The 24,283-nt window shown below is 33.7% G+C and overlaps 1 protein-coding gene across 4 annotated transcripts in view; it reads left to right on the top strand.

Moving 5' to 3' along the window:
- Window positions 1-24,283, top strand: part of Pde6 (phosphodiesterase 6) — a 77,539-nt gene that overhangs the window by 27,762 nt on the left and 25,494 nt on the right. For 3 of the 4 annotated variants that reach the window (XM_090115593.1, XM_090115595.1, XM_090115596.1), the window contains exons 2-3: window positions 11,200-11,916; window positions 24,111-24,224. In XM_090115593.1, coding sequence (XP_089971719.1) covers window positions 11,290-11,916; window positions 24,111-24,224 — 741 coding nt within the window. In that variant the 5' untranslated portion in view covers window positions 11,200-11,289. Of the gene's footprint in view, window positions 1-11,199; window positions 11,917-14,513; window positions 14,632-24,110; window positions 24,225-24,283 lie in introns of those variants that run through there. The other variant, XM_090115597.1, reaches the window with a different exon arrangement.

Here is a 24,283-nt window from a genome sequence, read left to right as displayed (position 1 = left end):
AATTTTTAACCGAGCTAAATTGGTACTTTGCTAAAGCAAAATTTTCTCAGTGTACGGGGAAAACTTGTGTCAAAATGCTATCAAACAAACTCGACGATCAAATAAACTTTGCGTTTGTTTTCCGTGTAAATAAATATGAGTTAAGCGGAGTTTTACTATGCAAATAAGTAAAATGTTACTTGTGAAGAGAAATTTATCTGGGACAAGCCGGGCATTTTGATAGCCAGCGCTTTAAAATAGTATCTAACTAGCAGCTCGTCCCGGCACCGCACGGGTTGACGGGATAAAAACATCATAAAAGCCTATCCCTCCGTCCATCAAGGATAAAGTAAGATTCTATTGGTAAAATATTTTTTTAATCGGTTCAATAGTTTCGGAGCTATAATAATCAAATCTTTCCTCTTTATTATATAAATGTAGTTATAAACTAGCGGTCACTTATAGTGGACTTAAAGATCACTTAAATATTCAACGGTGAAATAAGGTTTTTAAGCATAGAAAGACTTAATACAAAATATCGTTAGCTCCCTGTAGATCCTCATATGTAAAGTAAAAAGTAGATTACAGACCATTCCGACCAAAACGGGCGTTTTTAGCGAGTGAAACATCCATCCATCCTTACAAATTTCGAATAGAGTTGAAGACGAATATGTCCATAAAATAATTGGATGTCCATAGTCCCTGCGCTTGTAGACAGCCTTTTATTTTCCACTTTCTTTATAAAATTATAAAGTTTGACATAAAAACTTGTTATTAAATCATAAATAGTACGAACTGAGCTCAACTTTTATATCTCAGCTACAACTTTGACGAAGTTCGTCGGCTGAAATACTTTGCGGTATAAATTGCGCTGCAGTGTTCAAACTTTTCTAATTATATTGTTGTGGGATATAAATTGATTATGATATGCAGTCATGTCTGCCGCTTGATATGACGCTTACGTATATAATATAATTTATTTACCTAAAATACAATGTAATAAAATAATTATTTTTGCCTAACGGATCTTAGTCGTCCACTAATGTACTGTATAATAATTCAATAAAGGATATTTTTTTTTATATATAATAATAAATATAATGTCTAGATTATAGAAAAAAAGTCAATTATCAGGGAAGCAGGAATAGGTTCCAATGTCTTTGCCAAGTTTTATTCGCCCCGGTAAGCGAAAGACGCGGGTTCTAATTCCGTCTCATGAGCGATTTTTTTATATTCTTTAAAATTTTTCCATTTATAAAGTATTTGGATGCTATAAAACTAAATATTAAAGTTTCGTTCAGATTTGTTCAGCCGTTTTGACTTTTTTTAACTTTTTTTTTTAACTTTGCAAAAAATATAATGACAAGGACTTTGAATTCATTTCGTTCACCAACACGATGGACAGACCAAATCAAGAACTCATCCGCCACTAATTTTTACACGGTCGTAAGAGACGCCATGGACAGAGACCGGTGGAGGCAAATCATCCGCTCCAGATGCAACCCTGATGCTGACCACGATCCTCAGACATGAGGGACCGACAAGAGAGAGAGAGAGACTTTGAATTCCAAACAATATATAGCTTAGCTTATATTTATTATAGGGCAATTGTAAATAAATTAGATCATGAATGAGCACAATTTTTTTCATGATTTTTTTTCTTAATCCTCATTAATAAGTACCTAATTAAATTAACAACATGTTGACATCCTCGTTTGTATCCTATGTGAATTCCAGGATTTGTAATACGTTAAGAAAAAAACAAAACAAAGGCTTAATAATTACAGAAAAAATAGCAATCATTAGAAAGAATTAACTACCATTAATCATATTATTGTACATCAAAGAAAGATATTATGTAACAGTTGCGTGTTCTTAGTAATTAGTCTTAACATTCGCTTACATAATACTTCTAATATAGTTATTTTAATAAATTCTATTAAAGGTTAGGATTTTAAATATCTACTGAAAAACAATAATGTATTCCTATAATATCATGAATGCTTAAGGGAAGTAGAAGCATTCTTTCTCTCTCTACAAAAATCTAAACGTATGTATTAACGCCCCTTGTGGTAAATATTTAAAAAGCAATAATTTTATTTCTGTAATAAAAAAATATAAAAAAAAACACTCACTTTTGTTTTGTCTAATTTTAGGCACGCCTACGCAATAGGCTTTCATAGCGAGACTGTTTTTCTCTCCACCTTTTATTGAAGAATCTATTATATATTCTATGTAAGTACTTACCAACTAATTTTATCAATACTAATAATAATTAGTGTTTAAATAGCATCATGAACATAATTATTCCGTATTCTTTTTTGATAAATTTAATGTCCTTTTTATCTATTTTTAAACACCATTTTAAATTTGCACGTATAACTAATAAACTGTTCATAAGTGACCAATGCAAAGAAACTCAGTTTTAAGATGTTGTAAAATAATCGTAAAAGAAAACAATAATTTGTACCACTAGGTAAATATATCCTTTTTAAGATAGATAATATTTTCCAACATTATTTACTTATTACCTTCTTAACCTTTAGAGGTTGTATTATAGTATTTACTAGCGACCCGCCCCGGCTTCGCACGGGTGCAATGCTGATACTAAATACACTACAGAAAAACTTTTAACGTTGTATATATGTCACGGCTAAAGGTAGGTGAGAACATAAACTTAAGATTAGCCGGCTAAACTTAGGTTTATTTTCGACGAGGTGTTAATGTTAGTTTGTTCTATCTTTAGCCGGCTAAACTTAAGTGTAACCGCAGGCCCGTGGCTAAAAATGTCGGGGTGGGTAGATTTGGTTAGCGCCGGGCCGGTGGAGGGCTTGAGGGGCCCGCACAGTGCCAGAAAACACTCGCCCTGTTCCTTACATGTATTATAGTAACCAAATCTACCCACCCCGACTCAGGGCAGAAAGCTGGTGGCTAGGTTAGGTTAGGTTAGAACTCAAGACCCGCACGAGCCGAGCGAGCGCAGCGAGCGTGCTGCGGCAGCAGCCGGCGAAGTGCCAGAAAACACTCGCCCTGTTCCTTACATGTATTATAGTAACCAAATCTACCCACCCCGACATTTTTAGCCACGGGCCTGCGGTTACACTTAAGTTTAGCCGGCTAAAGATAGAACAAACTAACATTAACACCTCGTCGAAAATAAACCTAAGTTTAGCCGGCTAATCTTAAGTTTATGTTCTCACCTACCTTTAGCCGTAACATATATAAAAACATAGCGGCCCGGCCGGCCGGTACCGCTGCAAACGGTACGTTCCGCAATTTTAAATCTGTAATTTCTTCGAAAATATTCACTGAAATCATACGGTGTAAAGGGCCATATAGATCTATATTAAATGAACAATGTATTCAAGGTATTTAATTGGTTATGGATTAATGCTGTATTGGTTTAAATCGCTTCGAAAATTAGCCATTATTTGACGTAAAAAGCAAATGACAAAAAAAAGTTATTGTGGGTAATCCATAAGAGATAGACATATGCCATCGCGGACTTTTCTGTAGAGCTTTTCAATGTGTACAATACTTAGTACATTATTTTGATAAAACTCGTAGGGTTCAGCCTGCGTTTGCAATGTAAGCGGAAAAATGTAATTATTTACGACATCACATTAGAAACCTCAAAAATAACAGTACTTCTCCACTATTTAATGGATGTTATTATACATATAAACCTTCCTCTTGAATCACTCTATCTATTAAAAAAAACCGCATCAAAATCCGTTGTGTAGTTTCAAAGATTTAAGCGTACAAAGGGACATAGGGACATAGGGAAATAGGGACAGAGAATGCGACTTTGTTTTATACTATGTAGTGATTATTCTCATCTGTCTGTCTTCCCGCCAATAGTGTTTTGCTTGCTATCTTTCACCTGGTTGCCTGGAAGAGATCACTAATAAGTGACAAGGCCGCCAAATAAGTTGTATTCATTTTTGTAAGTAGTTGTAATGTTTCCACTGTATATTAAAGTGTGAAATAAATAATCCTCTTTAATCGTAGTTTCCTGGTATCATCGCGTACTTATTCAATAACAATACAAGCTTTGACCGCATGGAATGACCTACTAATTTATTATATGGCCGTGAATCCTCATCGTTCTGACCTTAGTTCCAACTTGTCAGCTCTAAGTCCCGTTCCTATGAAGTTAATCATTTGCTATCGTTGTATTTTGATATTTATCTCCTAGACTTTATGTTCCAATTTGTAATGAAAGGAAATTATGATGTGAAATGGGGACATTTAAGATAGAAATGTTCTGTTTTTATACGTTTCTTCCTTATCTTTAAATTGGTGGAGAAAAAGGTATATTAAGTTACATCTTAAATTATCTAAACGGAATTACTAGGTATGTGGAAGAGAGGCAGGTACTGTATGTACCTACAGGCAATTATCAATTTGAAGGATTGATATTTTTCTAAATATATCTATGAAAATTGGAAGGATTTATAAATACATAAATAGCTTTCCGCCCGCGGCTTCGCCCGCGGCTTCGCCCGCGATTTTAATGAAAAACCCGCACAGTTCCCGTTCCCGTGAGATTTCCGGATAAAACCTATCCTATGTGTTAACCCAAGTTACCCTCTATATTATGTGTGCTAAATTTCATTGCAATCTGTTCAGTAGTATTTGCGTGAAAAAGTAACAAACACACACATACACATCTTCACAAACTTTCGCATTTATAATATTAGTAGGATTTCAAACGAGGTTCATACGTATATATATTATTAAAAAAATCATATTACATGTATTGTAAATAATCACTTCATTTATTGTAAAAAGGATTTAAACCAAAAATATCATCCTCACTAAAAATGAAAGCAATCATAAAAATAAAGGAAAAATGTTGACTCGATAGTTTATTACTATGGCGTCAGTGCCGGGCCCTGTACAGAAATAAACAAGATTGTAATTGGTGATGAAGGAAACTTTAGGGCTTATTGAAGTGTAATAACTGACCCTATCTAGGTCAGTTATTACCTACTATTATATCTTACTAGCTTTCCGCTCGCGGCTTCGCCCGCGTTTTTAAAGAAAAACCCACATTGTTCCCGTTCCCGTGGGATTTCCGGGATTAAACCTATCCTATGTGTTAATCCAAGTTACCCTCTATATGTTTGCTAAATTTCATTGTAATCGGTTCAGTAGTATTTGCTTGAAAGAGTGACAAACACACACATACACATCCATCTTCACAAACTTTCGCATTTATAATAATTTTAAGTAGGAAAGGATAGGATAGCATAATTCACGATACACCGTGCTGGGGACGGGCCTTGCCGGAGCCGGGAAACAAATGAAACAATATCCATACACATTTCAAAACCGTGTCCCGTCCGAGCCACTTTCAACAGTAATCACTTCATACAAAAAGTATACAATAATGTTTGATCGAGCCCCGGACGGGGCACGGCCCGATCGCACATGGTGTGGCGTAAATCAGGCTTAATAAAGACTGACCTAGATAATAAGATGTGGTACACTAGATACTGCTGATACTGCTTTAAGGCATAATAAACATGCCTTAAGGCAGTATTACTTGCACAGTGTAAAAATAACACTGCTATTGGTCTTCTAGCGCCATCACTTTTCGACCTGGTAATGTAGGCTTGTAAGGCCCAAGACTTTTATCTTTTATAAAATACTAGCTGTCCCGGTAAACGTTTTTCTGCCTTACTCTTCATCATTTAGGGGTATGAAAAATAGACGTTGGCCGATTCTCAGACCTACTCGATATGCACAGAAAATTTCATGAGAATCGGTCCGTTTGGAGGAGTATGGTAACTAACATTGTGAGTTGTGACACGAGAATTTTATATATTAGATAAGGTTACGAAACTTTTCGCCCGCTTCGCTCGCTTTGTCTAGCTAAACAAATTATCTACTAAAACTCTTCTCGTGAACCACGATATTCATTGGTGAAAGCAAAATGAAAATCTTTGCAGAATTTGTTGAGTTAATCCCGAACATCATCATCAGTTTTAAATAGTATGATACTGTATGATTGCAAATTATTTACAAAATTGAAGCCTGTATCATCACAACTTTTATATACAGGGTGTAATCGTTAAGTGTGCACAGGCGATTATTCCGTAACTATCTTCTTATATACAATCTTATAAATAAAAATGAATCGCAAAATGTGTTGGTAAGCGCATAACTCGAGAACGGCTGAACCGATTTCGATAATTCTTTTATTATTATATTCCTTGAAGTACGAGGATGGTTCTTATGTAGAGAAAACGTAAACATGTACCACGGGCGAAGCCGGGGCGGACCGCTAGTATTAATGTATAAAAATGAATCGCAAAATGTGTTGGTAAGCGCATAACTCGAGAACGGCTGAACCGATTTCGATAATTCTTTTTTTATTATATTCCTTGAAGTACGAGGATGGTTTTTATGTAGAGAAAACGTAAACATGTACCACGGGCGAAGCCGGGGCGGACCGCTAGTTACAGATATAAAAAAACTTTAAGTTGATATCGAAAGTACTTAACTTAATGAGTAAAATGGCCATAATATTTTTTTTTAAATAAAACAAGAAATAAGTACTTTCGATATCAGTTTAAAGTTTTTTGTTATCTGCAATAGTTACGGAATAATCGCTTGTGCACACTTAACGATTACACCCTGTATACCTAACTATGCACAAGTTCACACACATTTCCGTACATATTGGACCAGCTTGCAAAGCTATCGGAATGAAAAGACTCCGCTCCCAAAATAGTATTTTTCATTTACATAATTTTCATCAATGTGTCTTAAAGCCGAGTATTTCTGGTTTGTTATTGAAAGAATTGTATACAGGCTTATATTTATTTACTAGCTATTCTCCGTGGTTTCACCCGAATTACTCCGATCCTGTTGGTCTTAGCGTGATGATATATTAGCCTTCCTCGATAAATGGGCTATCTAACAACGAAATAATTTTTGAATTCGGACCAATTGTTCCTGAGATTAGCGCGTTCCAACTTCCAACAAACAAATTCTTTAGCTTTATAATAATAGTATCGATGCCGCTAGCTTCTGCCTGAGTAGCCCGGTTGTATAAAAACAATCGCCTTTAGCCTTCCTCGATAAATGGGCTATCTAACACCGAAAGAATTTTTCAAATCGGACCAATTGTTCCTGAGATTAGCGCGTTCCAACAAACAAATTCTTTAGCTTTATATATATTAGTATCGATGCCGCTAACTTCCGCCTGAGTTACCATCGTATAAAAACAATCGTTAATTATGTATAGCCCGCCATTTACAAATAAGGAAGCCTTCTATTGATGATACAATCGTATATTTTAGTTCTATCTATCTAAATGTTATTTCATACCTACCGTATCCTGCGGTTTTGCGTTTTTATTCCTAATTTCACCCAAATCAGTGTTGCGGATTAACCGAAAAAAAAAGACAAACAATATCAGCTTACCTTTGTATACCAACAAATACCAACATAACAGTCAATCAAGAATTATGTAGCTTTCTATTAAAGACAGCTTCAAAATATATCTATCTATCTAAATTCTATGTTTTATTCCTTGGTTGTGCTTTAATTGTTGAAAACACATTCAAAATCGCTCACTTCTACTTCTATCTAAACATTCTTTAGTTCAGATTTTTCCCATACTAAGGTCTCAAGCAGTTCAATTGTAACATCGCATCACATGAACGGTGTTCACTTTTGATGATTGCGTAACGAACGGCCGGACAATTGCTTTATTGCGTCGAACCGGCCGCGGCGTATATACACACGGGTGTTGTGTTCAGGAAACTTTAGCTGCATCTTCTATGCTCTCCAAGAGGAAGGATAAATTTTTTCCATGAGAACCAAATTTTTACATCCATGGGAACCTGAATAAAAATTATTGACCAGCTTTGCTTGAGAAAAAAAAAAAACTTCCGAACATAGAATCTTTATTCAATCGGGCTAATTATACATAGTTAATTTAACTATAAAATGCCTGTAAATGACTGTATTTCCCGATATAATTTCTTCGTTTCAACTTTCAACCCTGACGCATAAAACACATCATACACTAGACACTTCACATTTCATACCAAGAAATAAACTTAGTATTCTGTCTACGTTAACACAGCTCATTCCAAATTTTCCCGTTCAGCCTCCAATAGCTTATCAGAAACAGAATAATGTTGGACAATAGCCAGAAATGATAATGTTCGAAATTACATCAATATGCAGAGTAAGCACTAGCTTTAATATTTGCTAGTTATAGAGTAACTTTTGCAACTTTATTTTCATGACCTAGTATTTCAACGTTTGAAAATAGAAATGTAGATTTTCTAAATGTTAGCGAATTTGATATGGATAAAACCTTAGTTGATGAATATATTGAAAGTGGTGTTACATAAGCATTAGAGATATTAAATGTTGGATGTTCAGACGATTTTGTAATAATACAACTAAAAATATGATTATTAATTTAACACTGTAATACAGTTTTAACAACAGAAAATTTTACAACAACTTACAAGTTACAGAGTAGGTACAACTTATTTGGCGGTCTTATCACTTTTTAGAAATCTTAGAGAAAACACACAACCATTAACTTTTGAAAAAAGACGAAATATTGATATTGTGAGTTCATCTAAATAAGACGCCTCTTGAGATACTTTGTAATGGCCACCCATTAGGCCACAATAAGCATGATCAAATCATTAAATAACAAGAAGAAATCCATTTAAATTCGCGACGCGGTCAAGCCGTGTGTGTCCACAATACACGATCGATGACCGACTTGAATATGTTATCAGTTCCCTTTAAGGATGGCACGTCCGCACTCCCGTATTTACTTGTTAACCACTAACCATTTTATTCACTTGCTTTTACTCTTAATAATGTCTGAGGATTAATCAATTTCATTCTCTGGCCAAGGATACAACGCATGTTGTTGTCTGCAGAATGTTTGCGCTGGTTTCAAAACACCGACAAACATACTAATTGTTCTGTTTACAAAAACATTTATTCAACGAGGCTTTTTGAAGCGCTTTTGGAACGTCACATTACAAAAATTAATTACCTACTACAGACTAGCTCAGAATGCCGTTTCCGCAGAGAAGAAATATTGTGTTTTTAGATTAAATTACTGCCAAATTCAAGGTGTAACTCAGTAATAATAGCCGTAAATCTTATTTTAAGGGTTCTTACTTCGTAGAATATTTAACTGTCAAAATATCCTGACGATTTGTAAAAACTATGGCATGGGTAAAACTTTTGCTAAGTCACTATTCCCTCTGTAGGTATACATATCTAAGAATCTACGCACATGATCAGCGAATGCAAAATGAAACATCGCCACTCAATTTTGACTTCTGAGTAAAATTGAACATCAGATAATCTATTGCATTATTAAGCAGAATTTCTCTGTAATATTTCGTACAAATTGAAGCTAAATTGCGTCGCATTTAGCCGGTAATGGCTACGCATTTCAACCCCCGTCCCTGGAGCTATCCTCATTATGTATTCATTATCGAGTTAGTGACGTCATCCAAGTTTGTTTCGATCAACGTATCTTTGGTATCAATATTGATGCAAATTTAAATATAGTCCGCAGATTATAGGGTTAGAAACTTAATCACTACAGTTAGTATCGATAACCAAGTCCTGCTATATCTAAATTTGCTACACAATACACAATATACATATACTACATCTTCTATCTACTTCTAACGTTACGTGTTTGTAATATAATTGTCTTTGTTGATTTGTCCTCCAGTGATAATTACATTCTCTATATTATGTACTTTGATACATTGAGACATTGTTGATACAGTAGCTTTCGTAAATGACGAGTTCTGTCAATCATGTAAATTGTTCTCATAAATAAACGAAATTATCCCAAAATGCAAATGCTCTGGCAGACAACACTAACTTGACAAGTAAGTCAAGGGGGCCCGAACATGGAATAACGGAAGACTAGAATCGTTATGTTAATCCTTGATTACATAAAGCAGAGTCTATACAAATATTCTAGATAGTTCCCTAATCAAAGGATCTTGATGAGAGTCAAGATAATTAAAAGGAATTTCAATAGTGTTCTCATTTAGTATCTTAACTAACACGCTTCTTAATAGAACGTACTAATTACACCATATTGATCATTCCTGTAACTCATATTTTAGTGTCACGGCTTTGATGTCAATTAATTGAGACTAGTCGTGGGACATGTTGTTTTAATGGAAATTTCATGCGACTGAAGTGGTTCTTAACGTTGTTAATTATGCAAATCTTATTGGAATATGAGAATGAAGTAATGAATGTTTGCACGTATCAACGCTTTAATCTGTGAAGATTATTTTCTGTGACCATTTCACAGCGGTTTATATTTAACGACTTACCCTTTGTCAAATGTGGAAAGAGATGAATGATGTTATTCTCGACGTAGTATTTAATGAACTAGCGGCTTCTAGACCATATAAATCATCAACCCAAATCTCAAGAGGGTTGCCAACTCTAGCAATTTCAATGAAATATATCGCATGTCGTAAAGTTACGTTGGCACAGGATTACGTTACCAGATTTGGATCTTTTCAAAATGAAATGAAGGGATCAACCCTTTTCAAACGTAGTATTGGGTGTTGGGGCTTAATACCGTGTTGTATTACACTTTTCTTACGTAAAATTTTACCATAATCGGTCACAACAATGCTTATTCTATTTATTTTATTCACTATGCGACTGTCTTTTGCTGAAATATAAATGTAGACATTCCTATGCGTCTCTCTTTGATTAAATTTTCTATTCGCCCAGTCGTTGTTTATTCTGTTTCCTAAATTGGCTTAAATTTGAGAAGTCTGGCTTTTATGCAATATCTTCTCTTTTATTTGCATAGCTCTTTATCTTATTTTTTAAATCAGAGACAAAAGGAGATTAAAAACCTATCTGATTGATATTCAGCGTATTAAGGAATTAATATAAACATATTATCGATTCAATCGTATCTCGTCAACTGTTTTACGTTTTAATCTGATGCGATAACTTCTATATAACTTTATTTAAACGGGAAGTAATTGACGTGAAAACAAATATGATATTACCAAATTATCCTCCTTTGATCAATATCGCCGGAAATAAATTCAATCTTTAACCATACACGAAAAGTACCTTCAAAATTTATCTTTGTTTTTCTGTATCAGATATTACAGAGATAATCAAACGAGATTATATTCTTACAAATATTTTTTTTCATTACAGGTAAACAGCTCTCTAAGTTTGCATACGTAGAAATGTCAGCCGTTAGCAGCGAAGTCATTCACATACAGAAAGAAAAGCACTAAATTGGCGATGACTTCTGAAAAGCCTGTAGACGTAGTTGAAAATGCAAACGTAAAGAACACAGCAAAGTATCCAGAAGTGAACATTGAAAATAACAAGACAGACAAAGGTGAAGATTGCAAACAGAGAACACATACGCTTATGCAACTAGTTTACGAGATTCCAGATGAAATAAAGACAAATAAAAACAGCACCATGCTCAAAGAGGCCCCACCGATTACAATTGTAGAGATCACGGAACAGAATGGTTGTGAATCAGAGCTAGATAGTGCGAGACAATGTGATAGTGATTACTTTAAAAGATCTAGTCCAGAATTAGGCAATAAGGTCGTATACGACGTTTTAGCTACTAATGAACTAATAATGCAATGCGCTGAAGACTTTAAGGGAGTTTTAGAGAGTTCTTCGCCGGACGATTGTACGGATGAAGATTTGGAAGAATTGAAGAGGTTGTTAGAGAGTAAGCCGAAGTTGTTGGAGAAGTATGTTAGGGAGTGTGCGTCGACGGAGGAGGTTAATCGGCTGCATACTGTAACTTCTTGTGGACCTCTGTCTCCGAGACCACGGCATGAAGCTAGGAGTACATCGGTGACGTCAGATCTGTTTCAACTATGGTTGTCGTCGTCTCCCGTAAAGGTGAGCAAATTTTATTATGTCATACATTTTGGATCTATTTAAAGTAGCAGTTGGCGTTTAGACGCGAACTTTCGAGTTAATATTGACACGGATTTCAATTATGTTTACAAATTTTAGATGTTTGCCAATGGATATACCTATTAAACATTGATTTTCGAATAAATAGATTTTCTATTTTGTAAAAGTAACTTATACCGAAGTAATTTAATATTTACATACATATTTCATTAATAAAATTCAAAATTAATAAAACTAGCCTTTCATAATAATAAATTTCATCAATCAAAAGCTGAAAGCGATGTCATGATAAAACAGGGTCGGTTAATTTTCCTCTTAGATTAATTGCCCAATATTTTATGTTATAATAAAATTGCAACAGGTCGATATAATCTCTATAGGAGAAAAGCTGATATGTGTAGTCTTTATTTTTATTAGACCAAAAGCCATCAAAGCGATATATTTTTATGGTATTTGTTGCCGATGTATGAAAATTTTAAGTTCCTTTGTTACTTTTTGAACTTATAAATTCTGCAGCGATTTAATAGTTTTTTTCTCATTTTCCTAATTTCTCCAAACAGTCATAATCTTTGCAATCTTTTCTTATATTCTTAAATAACTGTCAACTCCAGAAAAAATATTGTTTATGTTGATTTTAATTTCATAAAACTGAACCCGAAATTCGGTCCCCTCATAAATAACGCTGCAACGTAATAAAGCACCTATTTATAACCAAAGTTATATGAAGTGACGACCTTCTATTTTGTTTATCTTGTCATTGAAGAGAAATTATGCTTACAACGCTATTGAATTTCGTATTCAAGAAGTGTATATTTAGACAAAAGCTTTCGTTGTAATAACATTTCCCATATCTTTCTTATTTTTATGGATATTCCAGAATTAGATTCGTATAAGAAAAAGATTATTCGCTTCTTTTAACTAAGGAAATTTCCGCTCTCTCTTAATTCTTTTCTTTTCTGTAATGAAATATTTAAGCTTATAAAATATGGGTATCGTATGTATCAAACTCTCTTTTATTAATGACTAGCTTTCCGCCCACGGCTTCGCTCGATTTGTCTAGAACCTAATAAACTTAAACCTTCCTCGAGAATCACTGTATCTATACCTATGTCTTATTCTGGGTCTTCAGCTACCTACACACTAAATTTCATTATAATAGGTTCAGAAGTATTTGCGTGAGAGAGTACAAAACATCCATCGATCCATCCTCACCAACTTTCGCATTTATAATATTAGTACTTTAGTAGGATGTTTTTGGCCGAAAAAATTCCACCCAGCGAGAAAAACACCTTTCGAATAAACAACAAGCTACCGCAAAACAAGCGACACGTAGTTCTTTTAACCCATTGAGCCCCAAGCGCGGCGGCCCGATCGGTCCCAACTCCCAGACACAATAGATTTTCTATTGTGTCTGTGGTTCCGGGGCTTGAGTTATTAGAAGTTAAACAAATGACAAGCAGTTATATTAAAACAGACAAACCCAATCAACAACATTAGTATCATCACCACTAGCCACCGTGTCCACTTGAAAATCCATTAAATTTATCAACGCTCAAGTGTCGAAAAACTACTCGATATCATATCACCCGTCACTTCCACCTTTCAAGTGTAGATAAGGCTTGATAAACAAATCTATTGACCGTATTTGATTGTTAGATTTTGTGTTCGCTTCGTTTCGCTTACGTTATGGTTGTGGGGTTGTTTGTATTTTTTATTCTATATTGCACGCCTCATAAGCGAAGCGTTGAGGTGGGTACTACTGTCACTTCGCGCAAAACATCTGATTTTTCAAACTTAAAATGTCTTTATGTATCATACATTGCACTTGTAAGATAATACATACACACACATATTAAGAAAAAACACTATTTTTAACGTTCATGATATTTTTGATGTCATTTTTGTTATTTAAACTAGTTAAAAAACAGTTTAAAAAAGTTCTGTCTTGGACGTCCGTGTGTCTGTCTGTGCGGATCCTTTTTCTTGTTAACACGATAGCGACCGAAATACTTTACTAATCGAGTCTTTTTTTTTCTCTTACGCTTGAGTATGCTCAGGAATAGAACCCTTTCATTTTTCAGGGTCTGATTCGATGTGGTTTAATTGTTATTAAATAAACAAAAATAATAATTAATAAATATTTATTAAAAAAAAATTATGAGGCGTGCACTTTTGGATTTTCCAAATTATTTTTAGCTTTGATATCGATCTAAGAACTTGTCAACGTTAAGGCCTGTTCAAACTACAGCGGTATCCGCTAGCCGCTACCGCCGTGGGTAGCGGACACGGTATCGGTATCCCGATGGACACGCGATTAAATCTCTTACATAGTATATTATAGAGACTCAAATCCCGTATACCGATCCGAGTACGATAGTTATATAACGATAGATATATAGTTTGAATAGGCCTTTATTTAGGCCGTCTAGCGCCATCACTTTCGCATATTGAAAATTAAATACTGCTATAAGAGAACCCTGATACTCCACCTATATCATGTAAACCTAACCACTACCTCTACAATTGATTACAAGATGTGGGCCCTGTAATCTCTGTATCGAAAACAAACCTTTTATGTACTAGTTTGCGTGATATTAGCAACTTTAACGCACACATGCAAAATTATAAAGGCGCATGCAATGTCTTTGTAATTGTCTGTTTGCATGAAAACTGAAAGGGATGGGTCGTCTACCAACAGTTAGCTCATATTTTTAAACATATATTTGGTAACTAACTGTTGACTGCATCTTCGCCCGCTTTATTATTTTATTATTTTCATTGAACAAACTTTCATACCCTATTTTATTTCCTTGGAGGTAGAATTCATCAAAAGCCTTTCTTTTAGCGGATTATTAAGATTTTCTCATTTATGTATAACTTTTTATGTTATCACGCGGCATGTCGACTATCTCACATCAACTTAACTGATCAATACAAGTCTTCAAACTGTTATCAATCTTTTCTGAATTCATCAAAATCGATTCAGTCGTTTTGCCGTGGAAACTTATCAAACTACATAAATACTACAAATACAAACTCCCTTGCAGTTATAATAATAATCAGATCGATAAATATCTCATTAATATAAATAAATATCGCATTTGTTTTAATAAACAACCAAAATCGGTTCAGCAGTTTAAATTATTCATAAACTAATATTATAAATGCGTAAGTTTGTGAGGATGTGTGTGTGTTTGTTACTCTTTCACGCTACAACGCACTACTGAACCGATTACAATGAAATTTAGCACACATATAGAGGGTAGCTTGGATTAACACATAGGATAGGTTTTATCCCGGTAATCCCAGGGGAACGGGAACTATGCGGCTTTTTATTTGAAAACGCGGGCGAAGCCGCGGGCGGAAAGCTAGTTATTCATAAACACGATTTATATTTACATTATGTTATCTAAAAACAATTCACTTGGCTGATTCCAAAAGCCTGTTCAGGAATTGCGTTGTATATCAGTTTCGTGTCTTGTGTCGTATTTTTCTCTGGTCGTAAAAAGTATATTTTATATGGCCACTTAGATAACTCTCCGAGGAAATTATTTGCGAGAGAAAGCAGGGAAATACATAAAGGCATTATAAATTAACTTTTCTCTTAATGCAGTTAACTTAAATTCGTCGGAATCGGAATTACGATTTTGTCGAATTATGCTGCTAAATTGAATTGCTATTTGACGCGAGAACGGTTTTTACCATTTGGTTATATTTAATTTTGATAGTGTTTTATTTAAATTTAATCTGTACTAATATTATGAATGCGATCATGTATTTTTTTACAGACATTGATGATTATATAAACCATTAATTTATAAAGAAAGGGATATAGATAGAAGATTTATAAACAGATACATAGTATTTGATAAGCACGTAGACCAGAAGATACGAAAAAAACAGGTAGTTAGCCAGTATATTAAAAGAAAATTCTCGTTGTTATTTCCTATTATGACAAGGTAATGTTATTTCAATAATGTATCCTAGGTGTAATAGAACAACGTCTGTGATCAGCTGGTAAATAAAACGCGCTCTAAAACAAATGTTACCATCAAATGAAAAGGCACATAAAACTTTTAACTAAAAGTACAATTTATCCACCGCTCCACTAATTGGAAACTCAACTCTAGTGCACGCTAAATCTCTTTAAAATTATGTAAGTTTTTACAGAACAATCCAGTTAAAGGGCCGTTGACACAGTTTTTCAAAGATTTCATTCGGTAAATGGATTACATAGAAATCTTTTGATTTACCTTCGTTCATTTTACGGGGCGTTTTAACTTTGAGCTCGGCTTTAAAACTATTACGGTGCTCATTATTATACTGCTATTAAAGTGGACGATGAAAATGGAAAATGCTTTCATTTTGCTTAGTTTTTATATAAACCTTGAAAGTACATAACTGTGTTATCATTATTAAAAAATTAGATCCATTGTAATCATAATATGGTCTTCTTTTTATATTAAGTATTTTTCCGATAATTATTTTACAATTAAATAATTAAATTTTTATATTAATTTAGCGATCTCATCCAGAGTACTATTAACGAACTTAAAGAGACATATTTAAAAGAGGTGGGCGAGGAAAAATAAAGTAAAATAAAGTATAATAATATATCTTTTTGCTTCCTTAAACATTTTTCACGGGAATTACCCCAAAACGTGAATCCGTGCGAGCATTTTAACAAATGGTGGACGCATTCACTTAACAACTTTTGAACTACCGCCAAGAAATGTAACATCTCTATAATCACGCGCACTATATTGTTGAATTGATGAATAAATCGGGATTTAAATCGGTTAAAATACTTTTATAGCGTTTGAATAAATAGCTTTAATATTAACTAGCTTTTCGCCCGCGACTTCGCCCGCGATTCAAAGAAAAACCCGTTCGTTTCGTCGTCCGTTGTAGCATTTCCGGGATAAAACCTAACCATAGAGGGTAATCCAAATTACCCTCTATGTGTGCCAAATTTCATGAAAATCAGTTCATCAGTTTTAGCGAGAAGGAGTAACAAACATTCGCATTTACGTATAATATTAGGTATAGTTAATAGTAGCACGAATAAATCAATGTTTACCTACATTCGTTCCTCAAACTTTCCTTTAATTTTCTTGGTGCTGACAGAAAACATCATCTCGTATTTTTCCTGAGTATTTTTCATACAAAATTGTGTTTCTTGTAACAAACGTTAGATTTGGCAGCATTGTCGTCGGAATTAGCATTTCATTCTGATTAAATTCTGATGGCATTTCGGGGTTCGTTTGTGAAACAGCTGTTGGCTTTCTATTGCTAATTTCTTTTGGTAACAATTAAATTATGAAGCTTCTGTTGTAATTGAATTAAGCCTTTCTTACATTGTGTGTATGAACGAAGTCACGGTGTAAAATGAAAATGGAAAGAGCAAAGTTTTTTTTGTATCTACCAAATAAGTTTTGACTTTTGATAATACTTACGTCTGTTTTTGAAAATAATTTCTTTTGACATAATACTATGCCATATTTATTTCATATTTAACATCAGTTCAATCCATATTATGTGGTCAAACTCTTTATTGAAAATAAGTAATCATGTTTTGCATTTAATAACCAAACAAATAATAATTTACGAACAGTCTTTCATAACGTAGCCAATATGAGCGTTACGTGTACGGAACCCCAATATAATACGGACGATACGTTCTTACTAGCTTTTTATATTCTACGTGACACGAATATTAAAGTGAATGAAAATTATTACGCTTTGGAATCAGTGTGGTTGTGTCACGTTTTTATGGTTATTTCTGTATATTCCTCAATAATACATGAGTTTAGGTCAACTATGATGATATCTGGTGAAAGAAATCATCGTGAGGAAACCGACAAGTTGAAGAATAGAAAGTTCGACGACATGTGACATCTGCTAAGCCGAACTTGGCCAGCGTGGTGGATACTGTACCCTCATAAGAGGCCCGTGTCCCAGCAGTTGGGGTGATGATGATACTACTTACCCGCGACTTCTTAGTAGTACTTAGTTGTATTAGCTTCAAAACTGACGAAGTTTCATACAAAGTTAATCCTAGACTAATAAGCAAGCTACCACCTACGCCTTATTCTAAACTAGGTAAAAGTCTAACTAGATACTGGTACTAGATACAGAAAATTCTATGAAAAAGTTGGTAGGTTGAAGATTCGTTATCCAAGATCGTCTAATTTACTTTTATAAGATTGAGAAGTAAGCTACAGCCAAACAAAAACCTTTCAGTAGTTATTGAATAATCTTTGAAAATCAGGATTTTTTTTGGTACCTAAGGGTGTTTTCATTTATGTTTATAGATAAATACGGCAAATTTACTTTAATGTTCTTTTGATAATATAAGCAAGGGAATTTTACAATAATATACTTACTATAGAACTTTCAACTAATTCACGAAGATAACCAGAAACTATTTATCACAACAATTATATGCAAATGTCTGTGAAAACCGCATGAAAATCGGCACATTCATTTTTGAGAATACTACGTTCACACAGACGATTTATAAATAGACTTTCGTACTGCAATAAATACCTTATTTAACTCCCTATCTGAATTAGAAGCCTCGATATTGGTTTAAATGGATTGACTGGATAATCTGTTAATCTCCGAGAGGCTTTGAACGTAGCCTTCGATCGAACTATTTAGATGAAATTAGATGTATTTTTAACTACCTAACGTGTTTGTAGAAAAACGTTTTATATTATACTAGGTTTCCGCCCGCGGCTTCGCCCGCGCAGTCAAAGAAAAACCCGCATAGTTCCCGTTCCCGTGGGATTTCCGGGATTGCGTCATTTTCCCGGGATAAAAAGTAGCCTATGTCCTTTCTCGGGTATCAAAATATCTTCATACCAAATTTCATGAAAATTGGTTCAGTAGTTTAGGCGTGATTGAGTAACAGACAGACAGACAGAGTTACTTTCGCATTTATAATATTAAGTATGGATGAGCACATAAGAGTACATAACAGTATATGAAGTTGTTATAAAAGCTCTCTAAACACATTAAAAAAAAAAAGACGTGTGGCACTCGGGGACTGCCGCGGTAAAGCTATTGCATGCTATGCCTTCAAGCCACACTTCCGAGCCTGTCGGAGTGGGGAGCGTGAGGTTTTTTCGTTACGGAATTTCTTGATTCGGTCCGATAATAAATCGCAATAAATTTAAATCTATACGTAGTTTAAATCCTTGAAGGTGTACCTACTTAGTAGAAAAGAATGTGTACTTACCTAGTACAATCGAATTAAATTGTATGAAACTGTCAGTTTAGTAGTTAACGCGAATGAAGTCGCATGCAAAAAGCTAGTCTAAACATATACGTGCTAATTCACATCGATTGTGTCGATAAACGGTTTCATATTGTTATACGGAAACATTAATTTATCGGAACGGATCTCTGATGATCTTCCGTCCCAAAGACTATGAGTGACGAATATAATCGTCTTTCTCTTAATTCTCGTGTCACAATGCTAGTTACCATACTCCTCCGGACTCCGAGATGGCTAGACCAATTCTCATGAATTTTGTTTGTCTATAAAGTACATCTGAGAATCGGCCAACATCTATTTTTCATACCCCTCAGTGAAAAGTTGGCCGGGACCGCTAGTACAATAATATAGGTCGCTAATGATGTGTTTTATAATAAACTAGCGGTCCGCCCCGGCTTCTCCCGTGGTACATATTTCGCAATAAAAGGTTAAGCTTATACCTATGTTCTTTCTCAGGATCTAAAGATTATCTGTGCCAAATTTCATCAAAATCGGTCAAATAGTTTATGCGTGAAAACCATACATACATACATACAAACTAGGGATGTAACGATACCGATACCGATGCCGATATATCGGCCGATATATCGGCAAGCCGATATATCGGTATCGCCGATAATAAATCAACCGATACCGATATTTTTTTAAGGAAGAGCGGAACCTCCTGACACAAGCATTTTATTTGCTTACTAGGAGTGTTCCAATCACAAATTTGTTTATGTAAAGGAAAGAAATAAATAATTTTGAATTTTTTTAATTTTTAACGTGATAACGTTTTTAAATATGATATGCTTTCATATAACGATTCCAATGGAAATCCTTACCTTATTTGCAGTTACTCGCCCTTAACGCTTTTTTAGTTAGGTAATTTTATTTAGGAAAAATTCTAATAACACTTTTTTGCTTAACTACAAAGCAGCTAACCCTCATTTTTTAGCTAAAAGGCAGTTATCCGATTCTGGTGATGCATCAGTTTTGGGGATGAGAGTGATGATGAAATAATGTCGCTCCCAAGCAGAGTACCGATTGTTTTTGATTTTCTTTTACAAAACATATTGTTTCTGATCAGGTTTACTAAGTTTTAAACAATCTAGCAGCTAAATTACGGAAAATATAACAAGTCAAAGTTACGAAAATTTGGTAGGTAATGGTTACGACAGTGCGAATTTTCAATCGTACTTCTCTGTTTAGACTCTGATTTGTCTCTGTAACCGAGAAAGAGAAGAAAGACAGTCTGTACTATTTAATTTTTAAAACTATTTATTAATTATGTAATTTACCCCTTGGGTGGAATTAGTAATCGACTGTCAAGCAATGTACTAGAGATGGTGATACAAAAATTGTTAGGAGTACACTACCTTTGACCCGCTGACGGGGAGTCCATTTTGCAACTATTGCTATTTTTTCTTATCTTTATATGTATTAGATTATTAAGATTTGTATTTTTTACATTGTAGCAAATAAAAAGTTTTCTACCTCCTGCTATTTTCCACATATTCTGGTATATTATATTTTCTGAATGTGGATGAAAGAGTCTTCTAATCATTTGATAAGCGGTTCTACATTATTTATTAAGAGCATCCCACATGTAAGAGCTTGAAGCCCTATTGAAACCAGGGTGTATTTTTTCAAAAACCTTGTGCACAAGTCTTAATTTTTTTTTCAGGAAACGATTTATGTTTACATTGTTTGTGGTTCTATATGTACTCACATATCCGTGACTCGTATGATGGCTTCGCAGAAGAATATTTATAAAATAACGTTAAAATTGCAATTCTAAATGAATATACGGTTCCAAAAAAGAAAAGTGAGAAGATTTATCTCAATCTTAACCCCTTAATGAGCCACTGTAATGAAATAAACGTGAACATGACGAGAAATAAAGGTTAATTTTATCGAAAACTTAAAAGAGTAATTTAGTAAAAGAGTTTAAAATACTTGTTACTCACAATAAGACGCTAAAACCATTAATTTAGATAGTGTTTAAATCCTTAATACTTAAACCTAAAAGCTTTTGATCCTTTTCCTTTCCATTGGTTGACCTAGAGGATGTAATTCCCGAGAGCAAAGCCTCAGACAGCAGCAAATTTTTAACATTAGTAAGATTAAAATTTCGTACAACTATATAGAATCATAGTACAAAAGCATCCAAAAACCCTTAAACGCTGATTATAAAGTTTTTGAAATTTAAATTAAAACGAAAGTCATAGCTTAAAAGTAGTTATAGTAGCTTAACGACGTTTTAGGTAAGCATTTTATTACTAAATAAAATAAATCACAAAATGAAAATAAAAATACTAAATTACTTAGCTAAAAAGTCGCTATGGTTACGCTTGTCCAGTAAATAGTTAAAATTTTCAGATTATATGCTGAACTAAACGAGAAAAAGTGAATTTAAAAATAAATTATGACAGTTTCTGGGTAAAAACTAATATTTATATATAATAAAATGTCGATCGATGTATCTCACAATAATTATTGTAAGTGTCATAATTTTTAAGAAATAACGATTTCCGTGATTTGTGCCATTTACTCGAAACTCACTTCGTGGGCTTAACGGCTTTCTAGTTAAAGGATGGCAGAATTGTAAACTTTTATTAGGTACTGATTGTATGTGTATTACTTAAAGTTTAACTGACTTCGTAAAATAATAATACTAAAATAAATGGTTTTGTTGTTTTTTGATTTGGCATTTTTATTCAAAAGAATACGATTAACAGTTGTCTCTGTTAAATGTTGGTAACTTTTTATGCATAATTCACTACATATTTATTTTTCTACCAAGCCATCGATATCGGTATCGGTATCGGTATCGCCGATACATTACTAAAAATATCGGTATCGGTATCGTATCGGCAAAATCATGTATCGTTACATCCCTAATACAAACCTTTCCTCTTTATAATATTAGTATAGATACCAATAGTGAATCCTTACAGTTCAATGATCAGATTATATATATTAATATCATACTTATAACAGCTTGAAAATCGTGAATTTACTTACATTTAGTATTTTAACACGCTTATATCCTAGCTTCACCTGTATGTTTGTATGTAACCGACTTCAGATTCGATTTCGACCCACTTTACACGGACAGATTTTTATTCAAACTTTGTACACTTATCAAGGATCGGTGACAATAAAATCATTTCATGAGTTTATCTTATTATCCTTATAAAAATAACCAAGACGTTGTAACGACGGATAGTTTTTTCAAACTATTTTTATTGAGAATTCTTTTTCTACCAACTATTTATTTTATAGAATTCGATGCTTAAAATTTATCATTTATATATAACATTGAATGCTATAAAACTAAATATTTTATTTATTCTAAGCTATGTAACAAATGGCTCGGAGATGCGATATCTAAAGTTCGTTGAGAAAACTTTTAATACACTTTTGAGACATTTCCATTTCAAAGTTAGATTAGATATGTTTTTGAATAACAGTCTCTATCTAGTATAGAAAGGTTAAGAAAAGTGGATCAGGGAAACAGATTTGAAATGCATTTGCCCTATTTCTGAGTTTAGTCGTTTTTAAATATAATTAATCAGAAGTATTTGAGTTCCATTTTTTTAATTGAATACAAAAACTAATGGTAATATTACTCGAAGATTATGTATGTTTATTTCTTGTTAAGAGTACCTAATTATAGTTTTATGTCATCGCTTACGAAGGTTTGTACTTTGTAAGTTTCTACTTACCTTACTTTTCATCCAGTGTTTGGAATTTGGATGAATCTTTTCTATCTTTATAGTATTTTGTATAAATAAAATAAATATATAAGAACATCGTGTTTGTTTACTCCCACACAATATATCAAAGTCGACACCAATTTACGTTCAAATCGTTCAATTAAATATGAACTGACGTTATGCCTACAAAAGTCGTAAGCAATCTCGTGATCATATGTCACGCTATATTGTGGCATCTTGAAAAATGTCGCCGTAATCTCAACTTGGAGGCATTTCACTGAATGACGTCAGCGTTTTCGTTGTAAATTCTTATAACATTTCTTAAACCTTTGCAAATGTTTAGGGGATGTGTGTGTGTGTGTTATATTTATAACATCTTTGCGTATGTTTAAGGGATGTGTGTGTGTGTGTGTGCGTCTTTTGTTTTTTAAATTTCTGTCATCTCTGCGTATTGGCGATTATGTTGATAAGAATGTATTTTTGTTTAATAATTCATAATTGTATTGGTATTGAAGGCTTAATTTGGATCAAAGGATTGAAAAGATTTATGTTCCGTGAACTAATAAGTAATAATATAATATAAGACTAGTAGTTAACGAATTCTGCCTGCGTAAGTGCGTATTGTATATTTTAAAGAATAATGAAATATACCTAGATAGTATGTTTATCAATTACTTATATCTCAAACTCAAACTCAAACATTTATTTATTCAATTAGACTTCTTCTAGAAGCACTTTTGAAACGTCATTAGGTACATATTTTTAACATTTACCACCGATTCGGAAAGCAGTATCTACGGAGAAGAATCGGCTAGAAACTCCATAGTTGCTCTTTTTAATCATGTCAGTTTTACAATTTTACAAATTACATATATGTAACATCATAATAATTATATTAACATAATATGCCAAAGAACTGTCCTGTGGTTTTTACGCGACAACCCTCAATGGGTTTTTATCGTCCATATATTCCTTAATACTGTAATAGGCTCTCTGAACTAGTACATTTTTTATATAAGTTTTAAATTTAGAACTAAGTACTAAACTCTTTAATATTATGAGGAATTCTGTTGTAAAAGCGTATACCTTGACCCATAAATGAATTTTTAACTTTAGCTAGCCGGAAATATCTACCGTATTTACTTTTCCCAATAATTGCTATTAAAAATACTGAATATTTTGTTAACTTCCAGAGGTCCAGGTCTCCCAGCAGTTCAGCGCAGAGGCAGCTGGATGAAGCCGACCTGTTTATGGACCTGATCAAGGATGTAGCCAATGAATTGGATATTGATGTTCTTTGTCATAAGGTAAGTTTAATTATGTTATTTTTAAGTAAATATGGCTGAAAATCAGAAGTTGGACATCT

This window comes from Colias eurytheme, chromosome 23 (assembly GCF_061535395.1).
Source record: "Colias eurytheme isolate Ceu_HAF_F1 chromosome 23, ilColEury1 Martin Lab GWU primary, whole genome shotgun sequence".
Classification (NCBI taxonomy): Eukaryota; Metazoa; Arthropoda; class Insecta; order Lepidoptera; family Pieridae; genus Colias; species Colias eurytheme.
Note: the sequence above shows the minus strand (reverse complement) of the source record. Positions and strands in the feature narration are given on the sequence as shown.